Source organism: Panthera tigris, chromosome C1, assembly GCF_018350195.1.
Source record: "Panthera tigris isolate Pti1 chromosome C1, P.tigris_Pti1_mat1.1, whole genome shotgun sequence".
Taxonomy (NCBI): domain Eukaryota; kingdom Metazoa; phylum Chordata; class Mammalia; order Carnivora; family Felidae; genus Panthera; species Panthera tigris.
This window is the reverse complement of record NC_056667.1, coordinates 63,957,378-63,976,688: the sequence shown is the minus strand read 5'-3', so window position 1 is coordinate 63,976,688 and position 19,311 is coordinate 63,957,378. Positions and strand designations below refer to the sequence as shown.

At 39.5% G+C, this 19,311-nt stretch overlaps 1 protein-coding gene across 2 annotated transcripts in view; it reads left to right on the top strand.

Moving 5' to 3' along the window:
- PIGK (phosphatidylinositol glycan anchor biosynthesis class K) overlaps window positions 1–19,311 on the top strand; it is a 156,418-nt gene that overhangs the window by 113,327 nt on the left and 23,780 nt on the right. The window contains exon 11 of one of the 2 annotated variants that reach the window (XM_007079232.3): window positions 6,559–7,366. The exons of the other annotated variant lie outside the window; for it this stretch is intronic. Coding sequence (XP_007079294.1) covers window positions 6,559–6,675 — 117 coding nt within the window. The 3' untranslated portion in view covers window positions 6,676–7,366. Of the gene's footprint in view, window positions 1–6,558; window positions 7,367–19,311 lie in introns of those variants that run through there. 2 annotated transcript variants of the gene reach the window in all.

Genomic DNA, 19,311 nt, shown 5'->3' with positions numbered 1-19,311 from the left:
CTGGTTGTTATCTGGGGGACCTGAGTTTTTCTCCACACGGTAGAAGCCTTGCTTCTTTTCCTCCAGAAGACTTGCCTTCATTTTTTCTCGTGGTAGCAGAGTTTTGAGAGCAGAAGCAAGCAAAGCCTCTTGAGGCTAACTTTGAAATTAGGACACTGTTACTTGTGTTTTATTGGCCAAAAGATGTCACAAAGCCAGCCGATTCATGGAGAAAGGGTATAGATTCTACTTCATGGTGAGAGTTGATATAACACCACATATTGCAAATGGCATAGATTCAAGGGAAGTATGGAGAGTTGGGCCATTTTTTGCCATCAGTCTACCACAGTTGGGTGAATGACTTAAAAATATGCTTTGGGCACTAATTTCCTTATCAATGTAGATTTTAATTTTGCTCCTATTTATTTATTTGAGAGAGAGAGAGAGAGAGAGAGAGAACACAAGTGAAGAAGGGACAGAGAGAGAGAGGGAAACACAGAATCTGAAGCAGGCTCCAGGCTCTGAGCTGTCAGTGCAGAGCCTGATGCAGGGGTCAAACTCATGAGCCATGAGATCATGACCTGAGCTGAAGTCGGATGTTTAACCCACTGAACCACCCAGCCGTCCTTAATATGGCTCCCTTTTGATCCCATCCTGTTATCCTTGTATCTTGTATAATATTTCTCTTTATACCATTCTTTTATTTTCAGTATCTTGTGCATCTTCAAGTCCATGCCAAATAAAATTTTTCTAAAACTATCTTTTCGTTCCTATTAAATCTTACTTAGAGATATGTTCTCTGCACCTTCAGGATGTTTCTTTCTCACGTGTGGGAGTATTTTTACTCATAGACTTCACTGTGATTTTTTCCTTTTTCTTAGAGCGCTGTTGGTGTGTGCCAACAGAGTGTGTGGATGCCTCTCACTATCTACTTAGGTTTGAATGCCTTCTCAGATCTGCATCCGAAGACTTAAGTTGTTATAGTTTCCGTGACTAGCAGGCAATCATCAAGGTAGTTTTGCTAAACTAAACCAGGATCATCTGCTAACATGCTACATATACCTGGTTTGGGGCACTTTAAAAGAATGAATGCTAGGGGCGCCTGGGTGGCTCAGTCGGTTGAGCGTCCGGCTTCGGCTCAGGTCATGATCTCGCGGTCCGTGGGTTCGAGCCCCGCGTCAGGCTCTGTGCTGACCGCTCAGAGCCTGGAGCCTGTTTCAGATTCTGTGTCTCCCTCTCTCTCTGACCCTCCCCCATTCATGCTGTGTCTCTCTCTGTCTCAAAAATAAATCAACGTTAAAAAATTAAAATAAATAAAAGAATGAATTCTATGGAAAAACTGTATTAATATGTACTACTAAAAGGATTTTTCCTGTATTTTCCCTTCTCTGCAGAGCTTTTCATGTAGATATTGAAACTTCTTAGATGCAGTGAACTTTTGTCAGTGTCCCTCTACCTTCTGACACCCTCTTTACTGGCAATTGTATTTAAATGGATAAAGAGATTTGCCTTGGGGTGGGGGAGGGTTGGGAATGAGTTTTGTTACTCTGGCTGCCTCATAAAGCCATCCGTCTACTGTAAAAACATGATTTCTCTTCAATAGCAGGTAGAAAAAGGGAGAGAGCTAAAGCCTCTTTTCAGTTGACGAAATTACTGTGTTTCACCAAGCAGAGCAATCCTTTGCATTGTGGGTAGTAATCAAAAAACTGGGCCACTATTAATTTGTTTGTAGACCTGGTTTCTAAGACTTTCAAATAGTGGAATTATCTGAGGTTTCTCATCAGAGGTTAAATGAATTTTAGTAGGATGTGCTTTGTCTTTTTCTGTGTCTTAACATGTATTTTCCTGAGAATATGGAAAAGCTGCACTGGAGGATTCTACACAGATGCCATGTTAAGCTAAGAGTCCAAGTTGTATTTAATTAATAATTCATTTGCCATTTTTTATTAATCAAAATATGTAATGAGTATATAGTAAAAGGTATAGCAACTGCAAATAGCCATTTTGAAAGGCTGAGATTTGCTGCTTTGGTTAGCCTGTACAGTGTTATAATGTGAATACAGAATTTCCATTATAATTTTGGAGTGATTACATATATTTCTTAGTCCTCCACTATTATCTTCAAAGCTCTAGCACTTTGCGATTCTCTCTGGTCCTGTCCTGGGCATCAGTGGTCTCAATATGGGACACATCTATTATCCCAAAATGAAAATTAAGGACTAGGAAGCAATGCCTCCAGAATTCTCTGAGCCAGTCTTTGGAATAACAGATCAAAATAACTGCCTGGACCAATCTTGGGGGAAATGATGGTGACTTCCAAAGAAGCTGTAGTTGTCTACTCTCTGGCACTTGTTTCTGATTAAGTTTAAGATTTAATGGTACAACTGTGACCTCAGGGAATCTATCTCATTGGAAAGTAACTAAAGTTTCTACAGCTGCAAAACTAAGATTGCTATTAACTACTTGATTATTATTTTAATAATTTCTAACGAATCACAGAGCTTACATAGTATTCACTTTTTTTTTTTTATTAAGCATGAGTTGGTTTAAATACCACCTGAAAGTTACAGTACTTTTGAACTCTTGAAAGTTCATACCTCTGAACTCTTTTAGCGCTGAAATTCATTAAATTGGTTTATGGAACAATCATCTGTATTATAGCCTGTTCTTCTATGGTTAAGAATTTAATGCCAGGTTTTGACAATATTTATTTAAATTTTTAAAAGTATTAACCTGGGGGCACCTGGATGGCTTAGTCAGTAGAGTATCTGACTCTTGATCCCCGGGTTGTGAGTTCAAGCCCCACATTGGGTATGGAGCCTACTTAAAACAAACAAAACTGTGTGTGTGTGTGTGTGTGTGTGTGTGTGTGTGTGTGTGTGTGTGTGTGTGTAAATACCATATAGGGCGCCTGGTGGCTCAGTCAGTTAAGCATCTGACTCTTGGTTTCAGTTTAGGTCATGACCTCATGGTTCATGAGTTTGAGCCCCTCATCAGGCTTCATGCTGACAGTACAGAGCCTGCTTGGGATTCTCTGCCTCCCTCTCTCTCTGCCCCTCCCGTGCTCGTGCTCTCTCTTTCTCAAATCTCAAAAATAAGTAAACTTTAAAAAAATTTAAAAATATAAATACTGTATAAATCAGAGACTCCTAGTTATCAGGAAAAATGTGAATCTTATCTCCCCAACTAGGTCAGTGCTCTTCAATGGAATTTCCAGGGAACATTTGCAAACTGTTTAATAAAGATGTACTTCCACTAATAACTAATAATGATAATCTTGTCCCAATTTACAGAAAAATAATTTTTGGTTTAGTGTTTTCAACCCTTGAGGTGTGGATTACCAATTATTTGACTAATAGAAAATAAACATGACAAAAACCAAGCATAGTCAATCATGTTTAGTTCAGTCATTTGTTTTTCATTGTCACATGCTTGTGATATTTGTATTACCTATCTTTAATATAGCTATGCTTTATACTAATCTAGATTTTCTACTGGAATTAAATTAAGACTTTTCATAGTGTTTCACAAAGAACACCATGACTTCCAAAAGCTCTGCCATCTGAAATGGTTTGAGAGCCAATGGACTTAACCATCTTGTAAGATACTAGAGGGAAAGAACTTCTGTCTTCGTCATCATCTCACATATGATCAGAACCATTGCAGAGTTTTGAGTAGAAAGTAACATGAGGAAAAATTGGATTATAATATTTTTGTGTTTGGGAAGTTTTCTGAAAGGAGTGTGGGTTGGGGGTAGGAGTAGACCTAGAGTGAATGTGGCATATAACCACTGTAAACAATATGGTCAGTTGTGTTTATATTAGGCGTTGATTAAAACTCTAGCATTATCATCCAGATGAAAACATTACGGTGAATTTCTCCTATTAGTTTAACAAATTAATTTTGAATTGAAATTTGTACAAACTAAAATAACAAAAATTAGATTGATTCAAACAGCATTCCTCATAACAAACACAAAAGAAAGTTACCTTAAAAGTACTTTTCTAGGTAGGAATGAGTAGTTACGGAGTAAATGTTCAGAAAACACATCATTGCAGTAATTGTGCATTCATTCATTCCTAGGAGGTCCGTGTTGCCATGTCCATTTTGTAGATTCAGAAATTCAGAGTGGAGAAGTGGCTTGAAAGGCAACGTAGGCTTTAAGTGTTAAAAGTAAACTTTGAATCCAAAGCAGTTGATTCTAAATCCCATGCTCTTTGAACCACACCACACCGAACCCTCATTTTTAAATTATTTAATTTTTTAAATTACAAAAGTAATGTGTGCCTAAAACAAACAATACTTACACGCATGCATGTGAGGCTTTTATATATATATATATATATATATATATATATATATATATATATATATATATATATATTATACAAATATATATTTGTATTTTAGGAAGATGTGTCTAGCAGCAATAGATAGATGGAAAAGAGGTGGACATCTTGGAGGAAGAGAAACTGTTAGGACACCATTTCAGTGATCCTGACAAGAAATGATAGGAGCTAGAACTAAGGTAGTGGCAGTGGTAATAGAAGACTTATAAAGGACAAATATGATGGGGATAAAACCTATAAGAATTAGTAACTCATGGAAATGGCAAGGTCTGGGAGATAGGGGAGCTAGGAAGGACTTTTAGCTTTATCACTTGGGCAACATGGTGATTCCCTTCATGTGGATGGAGAGGTGGAAAACAGGGAAGAAAGAACAGAGCTGGGTGAAGGACTCAGGAATGAATTTGCTCTTGGCTATGGTAAAGTTTGTGATCCTTGAGAATATCCAGCTAAAGATATCTGTACGTGAACATAGGGTTTAGCATAGAGTTCTATGTTAGTGATATCAATTTGTGAATCATAAGCCTGCTGGCAGAGGTCAAAACCACGGTACAGGTGTCACCCAGGGAGATTATATAAAGGGAGAGAATAAATGGCTAAAGGCAGACCTCTAGAGAACACTAGAATTTAAGGAGCAAAGAGGACTGAAAAGGAATGGTTAGAGAAGTAGAATAAAAACCTGGTGAGAGTGTCCCTGAAGCTAAGGGAGGAGAACTTCAGAAGAGAAGGAAGAAGTTTCAGAAAGATCACCTAATTGAAAACTAGGCATTTCCATAGGTAACTTCTCCATTTATAAAATTAAACGAAAAATAAAATTTCATTGTCTCAAAATATTCTTTTGAATTCTTTTAATGGGTTTATAATGTATATATTAGGCAACTATCAGGTATTTTAGGGCATAGATAATAAACATAAGTTACTATAGAATGTGGCAGCATATTACTGGCATGGCCTTTACTGGTTAATTCTGCTTGATTTGACTTGTTTTATTTTTGAGTTTGCCTGCCTTCCTTCCTTCCTTCCTTCCTTCCTTCCTTCCTTCCTTCCTTCCTTCCCTGCCTCCCTCCTTTCCTTTTGTAACATGATGAGTTTAGGATTGAGTGAAGAGCATTAGGAGTCTTGGTTATGTATGGGAAACCAAACTGTGAGATGCAGATACCTCTAAGAGATTTATGAGCCTTCCTTGGCTAGTTTACATGGTGACTAGAACAAATTAAAATTTCAGACTACAATTTCTCTTCACTCTATTCTACTCTAAAATATGACCCTCATGTCATATGATTCTCATATCATGACTATCATTACAATATTGGCTAGTAGTTCAGGAAGTAAAACTCATAAAAAGATCATAGTCACAGACCTCCAATTTCAGGGACATAATGTAGCTGTTGAAATGACAACTAAATGGGGAAGACTGGTCTCCCCTTTCTTGCTGGACAAAGAAATATACAAGACACTTGGTTGGGTGTTGAGAGGTGGGGGAATTGACAAGGAGATATAAAATGGACTAAGCCAGATTTTGCCCCCTGGAAGTTTGCAAGGAGATAAGCGATAAAGATAATTATATTACTAAATAAAAGTAAGTGTAGAAAGAACTATAGGTTCAAAGAAAAGAATATATCGAGTGGGAAAATCTGGAGGAGTTGGCATTTCAGTTAGTGAGTTTCAAACAGGCAGAATGAGGTAAAGAGCATTCTGTCTCAAGGGCATAATCTAACTAAAGGTATTAGACCCCAGATAAGTATTTGTTGAATATCAGAACAAATAGAATTGAGTGGCATTTGTTTTTCCACTGATTTAATCAGTATAATATATGTACGTTTTCTACAAGGCAGGCATTATGGCAGGTAGGTGCTAGGAATATGAGCAACATGACCCTCATAGAGCTATCATCTAATAGGAGAAACAGATAAAACCAACAAACTAATGGATATATAAATTTGAAATGAGAAGGACTGTTAGGCCACCAAATAGCTTGGGTGAAGAGAGATGGCTGGGTAGGGTGGTCAGTGAAGTCTCTTTGAAGGCACAAAATGTCATTTGAAACTGATCTTTGTAAGAACCACTTTGAAATATTTACCCAGTTAGAATTCTTTATCACTGTTGCTATCCTAATACATTTAATTTGGCTAAATTACTCCCTCTTAAAACACAACCTATGAAATTTCTGTTTCCCACCAGTATTTGCTTTATACATCGTTGTTAAATTTACCCTGTCATCTTTGTTTTGCAGAAACCAAAGCTGAAAGATTGGCATCCTCCTGGGGGTTTTATTCTGGGATTGTGGGCACTCATTATAATGGTTTTCTTCAAAACTTATGGAATCAAGCATATGAAGTTCATTTTCTAGATGTGATGTATGAAGAAGACTGCATGAAGACTACCACCGTGGATAAGATTTTATGCCATTATATTTTTAAAAAATACATTGTTCTTGTGTGAATTGGGTAAAAAGTATAGGGAAACTAAAGTTGAATGAACTACTGATTTGATAACTTAGAGAAAAATAATTGTTAATGCAACTTCTAAATATACTTTTTTTGTTGTGCATGTTATTAAAAAGATGGGACAGAGAGATCAGAGTATACTTAACAGCTGCTTTTGCAAATAAAAATGTCCCCTAATCTTACTCCCTTTCCACTTGGAAAAGAAAAAAAAAAATGTGAAGACATAACATTCTCACTAGCAGATGTAAGCTTCTGTCAGTATTTTTGTGTTGTTCTCCTAGTCTTTTTTTTCTATATACATTTTTTTTCCCAATTAGAGATCATATAGAATATATCATTCTGTAACTTTACTTTTCATTTTACAATTTGTTATCAACCCTTAAAAGTTCTTCAGAACACATTGTGAATGGTTGCACAGTATCCATTCTATGAATGTACAGTAAGATTTTTAATGTTCTTCTGTTCTTGGACCACTTACTTTGTTCCCAAAATCTTCCTTTGGTTCATTCTTTACCACGTTAATATTTTACTCTCAGCATTCATGGAATTCTGAAGCTTTAATTATAAGTCAATATTAAAACATTAGTTCCTTCATTTATGGTACTGATAGTTTGGGGGACCTTATTTGCTGTCAGTTTATCTGGAAAATTTAAGACTTTTGAGAATTTCATATTGCTGACTGCTCAAAAGAAACAAACCCCATCATTTCTCATTTGTAACCATTCTGTGATACTCTACAATTGATTACCTCCCCTCCAGTTTCCATATTGAAAGAGACATTGTTTCAATTCTGTTTAAGGTAAACCTTGCCCACTGGCTCTTTCTATACTTTTCCTGAGATGATCCCATAGAGTGGATGGACAGTATGAAAAATTCACACTTACTTCCCTGCCTTCCTGTCTGACTGATGCATCATAAAAGGCAGAGAAGACCCCTTTTCTGATCTCTGTGAAGATGCAAGAGCTCATACCTTCATCACTGATTTTTTAGCTTACAAGTCATCTTCCTGTCTGTCTCATAACTGGAAATAGTTTTGAGATTGTGTTTTGCCATCAGCCGCAGATACTATTTTTTTGTATATGGGGGGTAAAAACCATGAAAGTTAAGTATTCGTGTCCCACAGGATACCTTCTTGTATTTCATCTGTTTTACCCAGATCTTTATCTTTATTAATTGCAAAGATCTTGTTTATAATTATAGGTAACATTAAAAAGAACTCTTTCCCCACAATGAAACCTCCTAAAATTAATATGCCTTAGGATTTGCTTTCCTTTTAACACTTAAAATATTACACTTTAGTTACATGCAAAATGGTCATACTTTTCACAGGCAAAGGATACACTGTTACCTCTCAGGTTAGAACAAATTATATTAAGGTTTTTTGCTTAGTAATGAAGCATTTGCTTTGCTCTGAACCTTCATTTTAATTGATCTTTTTATTGGTGTACTAGGTAAATGAAGAGGGAGAATTTGTATCTGAATAAATGGAGAGGTATCCTTTTGTCCATAGGGAAGGGGAAAAACAAACTTACACTAGACTAGCCAGATCACAGTAGCAGAGAGAGAGAAAAGGTTGACCATGGCACCCTGCAAACACTTATGCAAGGTCTTGAACACTTGGTGGGACCAAGCTGCTTCGCGTCAAAAGGAAATATGACTGATCTTGAGTCAAAGCAATTGAATTTGAATGTAATGAAACCTACCCCAATGGTACAGACTGCTGGGAAGTAACAGCCTTCCTCTTTAGAGGCAGTAGAAGGTGCCCTTCTTAGTTAAAACCAAACTGGAAAATGTAATACTGGATATAATATACAGGATTAATTTTGCCCAGGCATAGTTTCTAAGGGCAGTTATTTCTTTCTGTTTCATTATTGAATGTTCAGAATACAGTTAAAGCAGAAAGCTTAAACTGTTAAATGTTTAGCTCGTAACCATAATCTTTTTACATAAAGTATATTCTGCTTTCAATAATAAGTAAATCCTCTGCATGTGGTAAGTGGGTAATATCGTAAGTGCAATTAAATAGTCCAGACTTTAAATTATACCATAAAAGCGCATCCTTAAATATATTCTGCTGGAGTCACAAAGAGCTGAACAACCGAAAGGAGTTTTCTTTTTGTCTTTCTCACAGCGTTGTTGTGAGAATCAGATGAGATAATGTTATGACTAAACACTTCTGAAACTGTAAATATGTGGCGGTACTGTTTTCTTTATTTGTGCTCAGAAGATGCCAGCAGGGAAGTTAATGATGCCACCGTCCCTCTTTCTGTTGAACTTATTTACCTGTCTAAGCTACTTAATGTGATTCTTGTTCTCTTTGGTATTTTTTTTCCCCCCTGCCCCTGGTGTCTTCAGGGAGAAAAGGAAATGTAGATAAATGGGTCCCAGCAGACATGGCCTGACCTTTTAGGGGAGGGACAGGATATGATGATGCCATTCTGCAAAGGCAGCCTGCGTGAGAAAAAAACCAAATGATGTGGATTTTAAAATTATGAAAGACATTCATTTGCAGTTTATGAAAGGGAAATGTAGTTTGGATGCAAAGCTGATTAAATTGGATCAAGAAAAATTGGAATTAAATACATAAAATAATGCATGCATTTATGGTTTCAATTTTTATATATCCTCAGCTAGTTGGAAATGATGATTCCCACAACAAGCATAACTCAGCTTGTTTCTGCTTACTGAGTACTTTCTCCTATGGTATATGTTGATAACATTTCTTCCATTATGTATGTTGCATAGCAGAGTTACAGTTACTGTGGGAATCATAATTTGAAATTTTGACTTGTGTGTTTCTGGAATCTTTACAACAAATGTTGCATTAACATAGAACTTTTTCCATTGATTTTACCAAAATTAAATCCATCTGTAGCAGATTCTCTTTTAACTTGTGAAAGAAATATTTTATAAACATACCACAAGGTATGGCTATAAAATAATGAGATCAGCATCCATTTTGGCTTTATGAAATCAACCTCATTACTTCATCCTTTTCCCGCCGGCCTTTGCCACAAGGAAAGTGCTCTCCGGTGTCGCCCTTCTGTTGCTGCCTGCCCTGTCTGCACACGCACTTGCTGTGTAAATATGAAAGTCTTTCAATTGGTGGCCAGTACACCTTGGTAGCAACCAGTCTTTTTTTTTTTTTTTTTTTTTTTCTTAATGCAGAAATGTTTTGGTTTTGGAACTGTGCTATAAAGTATTTGGTTCATTTTAACTGTGTAGACCTTGAATATGGGATTGATGTAGATGAGGGTGTGACCAAGACACCGGTTAAAAATTAAAAATTCACTTACTTGAAACATCGAAAGGTGGTGACTGTCATACAGAAGTGCTTACTGTTTCATCTGGGCTGCCTGCAGCCTCAGAGACCCCAGAGGAATTCCAGACTTGCCCGTGGAATACCCAGTCATAGGGTCGAGCAGGTGGGGCTCACGTGATGTGACTCATGTTCATCTGATACACTGACTGTGCTAGTTTCAGGGACAGCTGGCGGGAGCAATGTAGGACACTTTCCCAAGAGTCATTAAGTAAGGTCATAAATGTGAAACACATCATACAATGCCGAACACAGGAGAATTTCACCCTTTCTGTGCTGGGCAGGAGGCTGCCTAGCTCTTAACTTCCACTTAGTTCTTACCCTCCACTCAAGCCCAGAGGTCACTCTAAAGAACATTGGCCATGGTACGCCTAGACTGACCTGTTCCCTTCTCTTCCCTGAGCCTTACTTTTTACTTGTGTTTAACTCTCTCTATGGTCTGTTCACTTTGTTAGGAATACATCTCTAGCGGGGCATCTGCCTGGCTCAGTCAGAGAGCATGTGACTCTTGATCTGGGGGGTATGAGTTTGAGCCCCACATGGGGTATAGAGTTTACTTAAATAAATTTTTTAAAAGTAGGGGCACCTAGGTGGCTCAGTTGGTTAAACGTCTGACTCTAGATTTTGACTCAGGTTATGATCTCATGGTTTGTGAGATTGAGCCCCATGTCAGGCCTCCTGCTGACGGCATGGAGCCTGCTTGGGATTCTCTCTCTCTCTCTCTCTCTCTCTCTCTCTCTCTCTCTCTCTCTGCCTCTCTCCGCTCACACAATTGTGTGCACTCTCTGTCTCAAAATAAATAAATAAACATAGGAAGGAAGGGAGGGAGGGAGGGAGGAAGGAAAAAGAAAGACACTTTAGCATGATTTAATGGACAGTCTGTCCTCACCCCAAGCCCTGGATGTCTGGATAATAACCCAGTCTAAAATTTTCCTTTGTTCTTCCACCACAGTGGGTACTGCATTTCCATTTCCTCTTCTCCCCCATCTCATGTTAGTTTGGATGTTTTAAGTTTCAAATGCTAGAAACCCAACCAGAACAAATTTAGACCAAGAAGGGAATTTATTGGAGGGACATTAGAATATCTTGCAAATCTTGGAGGGGTTTCTGGACTGAGCCTCACCAGGGACTGGAATGGCACCTGGATGTTCTTCTCTGCATTTCCTTATCCCTCCCGGAGACTGGCTTTTTCACATGACTGGTAACACCAGAGCCTTGTGTCCTGTGCTTCACCACAAAAGAGAGGAAAATTACTCTGTTCCTTTATTTCTAGTTATAAAAAGTCTTGTGAGAGAACAGATTAACCTTGCTGGTATCAAGGGTTCACTTGGCCAGAAGGTCAGGGTCCTGTAAGCACATAAGGACCTGTGGTGGCTTATCCCTGTCTGTTAGGGCCAGAGAAGGGAGACATCACAGGAGCCACTTAGTCACCCTTACTGCTTTCAACTAGTTTGCTATTCATGCATGGTCCACAGAGCTCCAGCGTCACCATGCATCTCCATTAGAAATGTGGAATGTCCAGGGCACCTGGGCGGTTCAGTCAGTTAAGGATCTGACTCTTGATTTTGGCTCAGGTCATGGATTTCACAGTTCCTGAGTTTGAGCCCCATATTGGCCTCTGGGCTGACAGCCCAAAGTCCTCTTGGGATTCTCTCTCTCCCTTTCTCTCTGCCCCTCTCCTGCTTGCATTCTCATTCTCTCTCTCTCTCAAAAATAAATAAATAAACATTAAAAAAAGTGTAGAATGTCAGGGCCAACCTCAGACCCACTGAACCCAAATCTGCAAGATCCCCAAGAAATTTGCATACACATGAAAGTGGGAGAAGCACTGATTTACTTTCTCTTCCTAGACTAAACACCCAACTCTATCCTACAAGGAGATTGTAAAAGACAGCAAATACTTGTAAAACAAACAGCCATGGGTGGCATAATTTATGGGTTCATTGCCTTTTCAGCATTATTATTGACTTCTAGTCAGAACTTTTGAGACTGCACCACTTTCAGTCTTTTTTTTTTTTTTCTTCTGAGCCTTTTTCAAAATGTTTAATGGTTAAACAGGCATCTAAGTAGCACCTATTGTATGTAGTATCCTGCAAATTCTTTGACCCTCCTTCCTCAAGAGGTGGAGTCTAACTAAACTCCCCTGCCCTGAATATGGGCTGGTCTTAGTGACTTCATCCTAATAAGTAGAATGTGGCAGGATAATACTGCGTGACTTCCAAAGCTAGGTCATAAAAGGTGATCTAGCATCTTCCTGACTCTTTTTCTCAAGACACTGCTATTGGAACCTAGTCATCATCCCCTGAGGAAGCCCAGGCCACACGGAGAAGCCATGTATGTGTATTCTGGCTGACAGCCCCAGTTAGGTCCCAGTTGGTAGCCAACATCAAGCTCTGGAGATACAAGGGACAGAGCCTACATAGATGTTTCCTGACTGCAACCACTGAAGAGACCCTAAGTGACAGCTTCCTAGTTGACCACCAGAGCTATGAGATAATAATTTGAGAAAAAATTATTTTCTTCCATTGAGTTTAGTGTGGTTTGTTATACAAGGATTGTTACTGAAACACCGTGTTAATGCATTACCCACTCTAGCAGATGCTTTGAGGGATACAAACAAACAGGTTCTTTTTTTTTTTTTAATGTTTTTATTTATTTTGGAAGAAAGAGAGCATGAGTGGGGGAGGAGCAGAGAGAGAGGGAGACACAGAATTCGAAGCAGGCTCCAGGCTCTGAGCCGTCAGCACAGAGCCCGACGCGGGGCTCGAACTCACAGACCGCGAGATCATGACCTGAGCCGAAGCTGGACGCTCAACCGACTGAGCCACCCAGGTGCCCCAGGGTTCTTTTTAAAAGAGTCACAAATTCATTCTTGAAAGACTTGCATGAAGAGATGAAACACCTACATAGCAAATGTAGAAAATGACAAGTGCCATTTAAAAACTATGGAATAAGGGTTTTAGAAAGAAACTTCTTTTAATTGCTATATAAATGTTATTAATATTGTGCTTACCTTCGGGGGAAGGGGCAGAGAAGACTTCGATATGGAAGTGAAATTTGACTAAGCAATCAGAGTAGATTTTTCTGTTTCTTTCCCTCTCTCTTTCCCACTACTGCTCTTTCAATACTATATATCTATGTATCTATATCTATATTTATATATTTAATGTTTATTTATTTTTATGAGAGACAGAGCACAAGTGGGGGAGAGGCAAATAGAGAGGAGACACAGAATCCAAAGCAGGCTCCAGGCTCTGAGCTGTCAGCACAGAACTCAACGCAGGGCTTGAACCCACGAACCATGAGATCAAGACCTGAGCCAAAGTCGGAAGCTTAATGGACTGAGCCACCAAGGTGCCCCTCTTTCAATACTATAGATCGTCTTCAATCCTGCCTACTGACTCAGACTTTCTAGTCATTGGAATATTTTGCTTTGTAATCTGAAAGTGAAATTGGGGGAAGGTCTCCAGTTTAACTTCCTTCTTTACTTCCTTCACATCTACTTCTGTTTTTTTTCCCCATTCCATCCTATCCTCACCCCTTTCTTGGAGATTGAGTCACTGACTCCATCCCTTCTTCTGGGATATTGCTTAGCAATGAACTCACCTCTCCTTATCCTGCAATCTTCCTTTTCATGGATGTGATTTCCCTTATGTTTTATAAGATGTTCAAGCTTTCTCATCTTAAAAACTCAAAATCCTCTGTTCCCTTTTAAACATGAATATAGAAATGCTATATAGAGTTCTTTTCTACTTCATTTCATAGCCTATTATTTTGAATGAATAGATAGCATGCACTGACTAGGCTTCCCTGCCCTGTATTCGTTTGTGAACCTTTCCACGAATCTGTCTTCTGCTTCCACCACTGCCCTGGAGCTATTTTCTTCACTGATACAAGTGATCTCTTAGTTTGCCAAATCTGATGGAATTTTTCTGCCTGTGCCTTTCTTATTTCTCCTTACTAAGGAACAATTGTTGAGGACTCCCACTTTTAGAAACGTTTCCTCCTCTGCCTTCGTGGTGTTGCTCTCTCCCCAAGTTTTCTGCACTCAGCCTGCCCTTTGCTGTTTTCTCTGAGTGCTTCTCTTTTAACACCATGCTACAGTGGTTCTGCAGAGTTCTGCCCTCAAACTTTTGAGATTCAGCACTGTCTCTGAGTATTTTCATCCCCATCTGTGGTTTCCACTATTCCTGCTACATCATTGACAGTCAAATTTCTCTATCTCAGAATCTCTGAGTTCCAGAAATGCCCCCTTTGTACTTGAAAGCCCTGCAGGAATTCAAACTCAGCATAAGTCAGTTTATAATCTCTCATTATCACCTCACTACCGAGCTCTTCTCTATTTTCTTTTTCTCAGTTTATATTCTGAATCCCTTCTGAATAGGCCCAGATTATAAAGATATCTGTGTAAATGTTCACTGTAAGCACTGACGGCAGAAGAGGTTCCTAGTAATCAGCTGGGCAAAATGACATACTCTGTGGAGGTCGGTTAACCTTTCATCCCAGTGCTTGCTCATTGGGCCCATGGGTAAAAAAAAAGTGGTTATGGTGGCCAGAATGGAGACTATGCCTGAGCCCAACAAGCTGAATTTCTCTATACCAAGGCTGATCTGGCTAATGCTACTACTGAGTAGTGCCTAGTCTACCAACAGCTGAGACCTACATGAAAATCCAGCGACTAATTGGGTTGGTGCCTCCATTCCTCAGCTGAATGGTAATAAGTTGATTATATATTTAAAAAAAATTTTTTAATGTTTATTTTTGAGAGACAAGAGAGAGACGGTGTGAGTGGGGGAGGGGCAGAGAGAGAGAGGGAGACAGAATCTGAAGCAGGATCCAGGCTCTGAGCTGTCAGCACAGAGCCTGATGCGGGTCTCGAACTCGTGAACCGCAAGATCATGACCTGAGCTGAGGTCAGACTCTCAACTGACTGAGCCACCCAGGCACCCCATATGTTGATTATACTGACCATCATAGAGTGGGCAGAAATTCATCCACACTGAAATAACACATTGGGTATGGATTTGTATTCTCTGCTCTTTAAGCTTCTGCCAGTATCACCATCAATAAATTCCAGAATCTTTATCTACCAACATGGCATTCTGCACAGTATTTACTCTGATCAAGGAACTCATTTCACAGCAGAGAAGTGCATCAGTGAGCATATATCCACGGAAGAAACTGAACTTACCACATATGCCATAACCTGAGAGTGGCTGACCTAATTGAAGATGGAATGACTCACTGAAGACTCTGTTATGCCACCATCTGGAGACAGCACTGAAAGGAGGGAGTTCTGTTTGACAGGGTGCAATTCAGGCTTTAATCAGAAACCACTACATGGCATTATTTCCCCCCATGGCCAGATTGCATAGTTCTGGGAACAAGGAGTGGAAACGGGAGCAGCTCCTCTCACTATTACATCTAATAATCCATCCACAGGATTCTGCTTCCTGTCCTGCCCACTCTGAGCTTTGCTCCTACAGAAGTCTTAGCCCTGGGGAGAGAAATGCTATGATCCAGAGGACACAACAGTGGTTCCATTGAATTTGAAGAGAAGACTGCCACCTGGCCATTTAGAGCCCTTGTATCACTGAACATGCCAAAAATAAGAGGCTACTCTACTGGCTGGAGTTGTTGAGGCCAATCACCAAGGGAAATAAATAGCTGCTACACATGAAGGCAAGGGGGGCCATGTGGCACTCTTATTGGTTCCATGATCAATAGCAAATGTTAATGGAAAGCTAGAACCAAAAAAAAAAAAAAAAAAAAAAAGGCAGGATGATTGAAGACTCAGTCTTCTGAACAAAGGTGTGAATCACTCCACCAGATTAAAAACTGGCTGACTCAGCTTCTGGCTGAGAGTAAGGGGAAATATACAATAGGTAGAGGAAGGTAGGAAGCCAGACATCAGCTCTAGCCCATGGCCAACTACTGAAATGAGAATTGTAATAGCTTTACATACTTTCTCTTTGCCTGTTATATGTTTATGTATGCATGCTATTTCTCTTTCCCCACTTTTACTTCATGCAAGTCAGTGATGCTTAACCTTATAATACAGTATTTAGGTAAGAAAATATTCAGTGGGACTGTGATAGAATTTAAGGAGTCATTGATACAGTGTATACAATAACAGTTGTGACTGTGTGTGTCCTTATTTTGGGGAAGGGTGAGAATTTCTTCATTTGTACAAATAGCAATATCTTGTTAGATGGAAATACAGAGTTGCATCACTGTCGTACAGGTCTCAAATGCATGTAGAAGAGCGAATGCCGAAACTAAGTAGCCAAAGGGGTATACTGGTCCCATTTCCAATTCCTTGTCTCTTAACTCCAAATCTACTCATTATCCATCTGTGATGATGGAGCTGAATCCTTTAAGAATTTCTTTTGTAGTTACCATGATGTTAAGCTTTGTTGACAGAGAGTACTGGGGGAGCATGGCAGGAAGAAGGAGCTCCCTTCCTGTTTCTGGTGTGCTCCTCCCATGGCTCCTGCTGTGGGTGTGTGTGCAGGAGTGTGCCTGTGTTTTCTGCAGTGCCTAGTGGCTGGCAGCACAGAGTATCTTCCCTTGGGCAGCTTCATAGCAGACAGTTGCTAGCAAAGCACCTCTTCATGAACCTGCCTCCAGCAGCTTTGCAGCAGGCACGTATGGAGGGCATCTTCCCCCAGCACACGCCCTTGGGCATCTCCACGATGGGGTGCTGCTGGCAGGGCACCTCCTCCCGGGCAACTTTCCCCACACCCTTTCAGGTGGCTTTTCATGAAGGCATGGCTTCTTTCAGAGGATAGCTTTGCCCAGCACTCCAGAGAGCAGCTTTCCAGCAAGTTCCACTGAGATGACCTCTCAGTGAACCTCTCTGCCATCCAGTGAGCCCCACTGCACCCTCTCCAATGATGTATGGGCCTCAGCCCTGGGAGGGGTGGAGTTTTTCCTTGGGTCCCCTATTTCAGCCTGAGGGGTGGTGGCTACTTCTGATGCCTGGTGTTCTATTGTGTTGAGTTCTCTTCCTGTCTCACTAGCAAATTCCCCGTTACTCTAATTCCTTGTTCAAATTACTACGTAATTTCTATCTTCTCATCAGACTTTGACTGACACACCTTCTCAAAGGAACCCAATGGCATTTAATGGTGAGATTCTCGGCCACAGTCATTTCAGTTGTTCAAATTATGCCTCTGGGTTCAAGGGAGAGTCCTCTTTCCTCCCAGAGAGCTGGACGAAAGATTGGAGCCCTCTCTTACCACCTCCCTCTAATTCTGAAGGCTTCCCTGAGAAACTTCCACTGAGGGTTAAGAGATGGAAGAAGTACTTCCTTCTGACACAGTCTGGCAGCTGGACCCAGTCCCGGTGATACGCAGATGTATCATACATGTGGAAGCCATCCAATAAGGGTCTCATCGACTCTGTTTTAGAAACCCTGGTTTCTTCTGGCTCTAGGCAGCTGCCTCTTGCTCTTTGTAATGACTACATGGAAATGAAAAGATTCAGGCAACAGGATTTCTTGTAACCCTACCAAGAAAGAAGATGGATCGAAGGGGAAAAATATGTTAGAGGCACACTGGTGTAGGAAATATTCTAGTTTGGTTAGTTACAAAAATGCTTACAGAGTAAGAAGGCTGAATAGTACAGTAGTTAGGAGCCTGAGTTTTGCATTTCTGAAGCTGGTCAGTCTGATAAATGCACATTATGCAAGGAACAGAATAATTAAAATTACAAATAAGAAAATACACTTATAAACCAATAAAACCAAAGGTGGGGGAGAGAAATTGAGACTGAGATAAGAGAAACCAAATAGAAGGTGTAAAAACAATACATCAAACAGGTTAAAAAAAGCAGAATCCTGGTTACAAAGTATTACTGGGGAAAATGAATAAGAATTAAAATTTTAGATGTTGAAATGAGAAGCTTATTATTTCAAGGATGTGTTTGTGAATAAAGCAAAAGTAGAAAAAGGAAACAAAAATGTTTTAAAGTGGAAATAATGGAAGGAAATTTTAAATGGAATATAAAGAGTAAGCTAGGTAGCTGAAACAATTTAAAGGAAGATTAAAATAGAGCTAAAACTAGTCAAAGGAATATAACATTCTTTAAGTGCTAAACATTTAGAGAATGAAACAAACTAAAAATAAATATGGAAAACAAGGGATGAACATTTTAAAACATGAAAAGAGCAACATTTTTTTACAAAAAGCAAATTACCTGCTTTTTAAGAAACACCTGACTTTTGTTACTATTATTCTCCTGATACTCAAGCATCCATGAATTCTAGATTGTCTCTGTAACTTTAATCCCCAAGGTCAGGTTTTTTTGCAGAGTACACCCTTGGAACTCCTTTAGGCGGAAAGCCAAAGGTAACAAGCAATTCAAACTGTTGAGCCTCTTTCTCCCAAGGCTTCTGGCTCCTGTGTCTACATGGCTTTTAACTCAGGTTGGGCATGGAAATAGGCTGGAAAGATACAAGCCTTGTCAGGGCCAGCCCTGTTGCCTGCCTCTGCTCTACAAGCAGTTGTGTGGATGTGCCCTTCACCAATTGTCTAGAAGTCCAGGAGTCAGTCTACAAATATATTGCCTGCCTACATGGTTCTTGGGGCTGAGGCAATTATGAAGCCTCCTTCCCTCTCTTCACCTTGCTGGCTGCAGCTCATACAATCATACCACTTTGCAATACTTCTGGCCCCAAGGAGAAAGTAGATCAGTGGTTTTCAAACTTTTTGGCTACTCCTGACAGTAAGAAATACATATTACATTGTGACTCAGTACTACATATATATGTGTATCTACCTATATGGCTAAAAAAGTTTTACAAAATAAGAACCCTCTCTAACATCATACACTATTATTTTCAATCCTTTCGTATTCTATATTATAGAATTGTCTCAGGTGGGAGCCAGATCAATGGTTTTCAAAAATATTTTGCTTCCATCTGTAGTAAGAAATACATTTTACCCTGTAACCGAATGTACACATACGTGTATGTATCTACATAATTAAAAGTTTTACAAACAGTACTGACATTCTCCAGAAAATGCAACTTCTAGTTTTCTATCCTATTATATTATAGTTTTATTGATTGCTTCCCAGTGATATCTGGCTATATACTTCCTACCAAGAAGACACATTGAAAGCATAGAGAACCACAGCCAAGAATAATGCCCAACAGGGTGGTAAATTATTACAAACATCTTTTGTGCTTACAATGCATTTTACTGCTCTCTGGTGC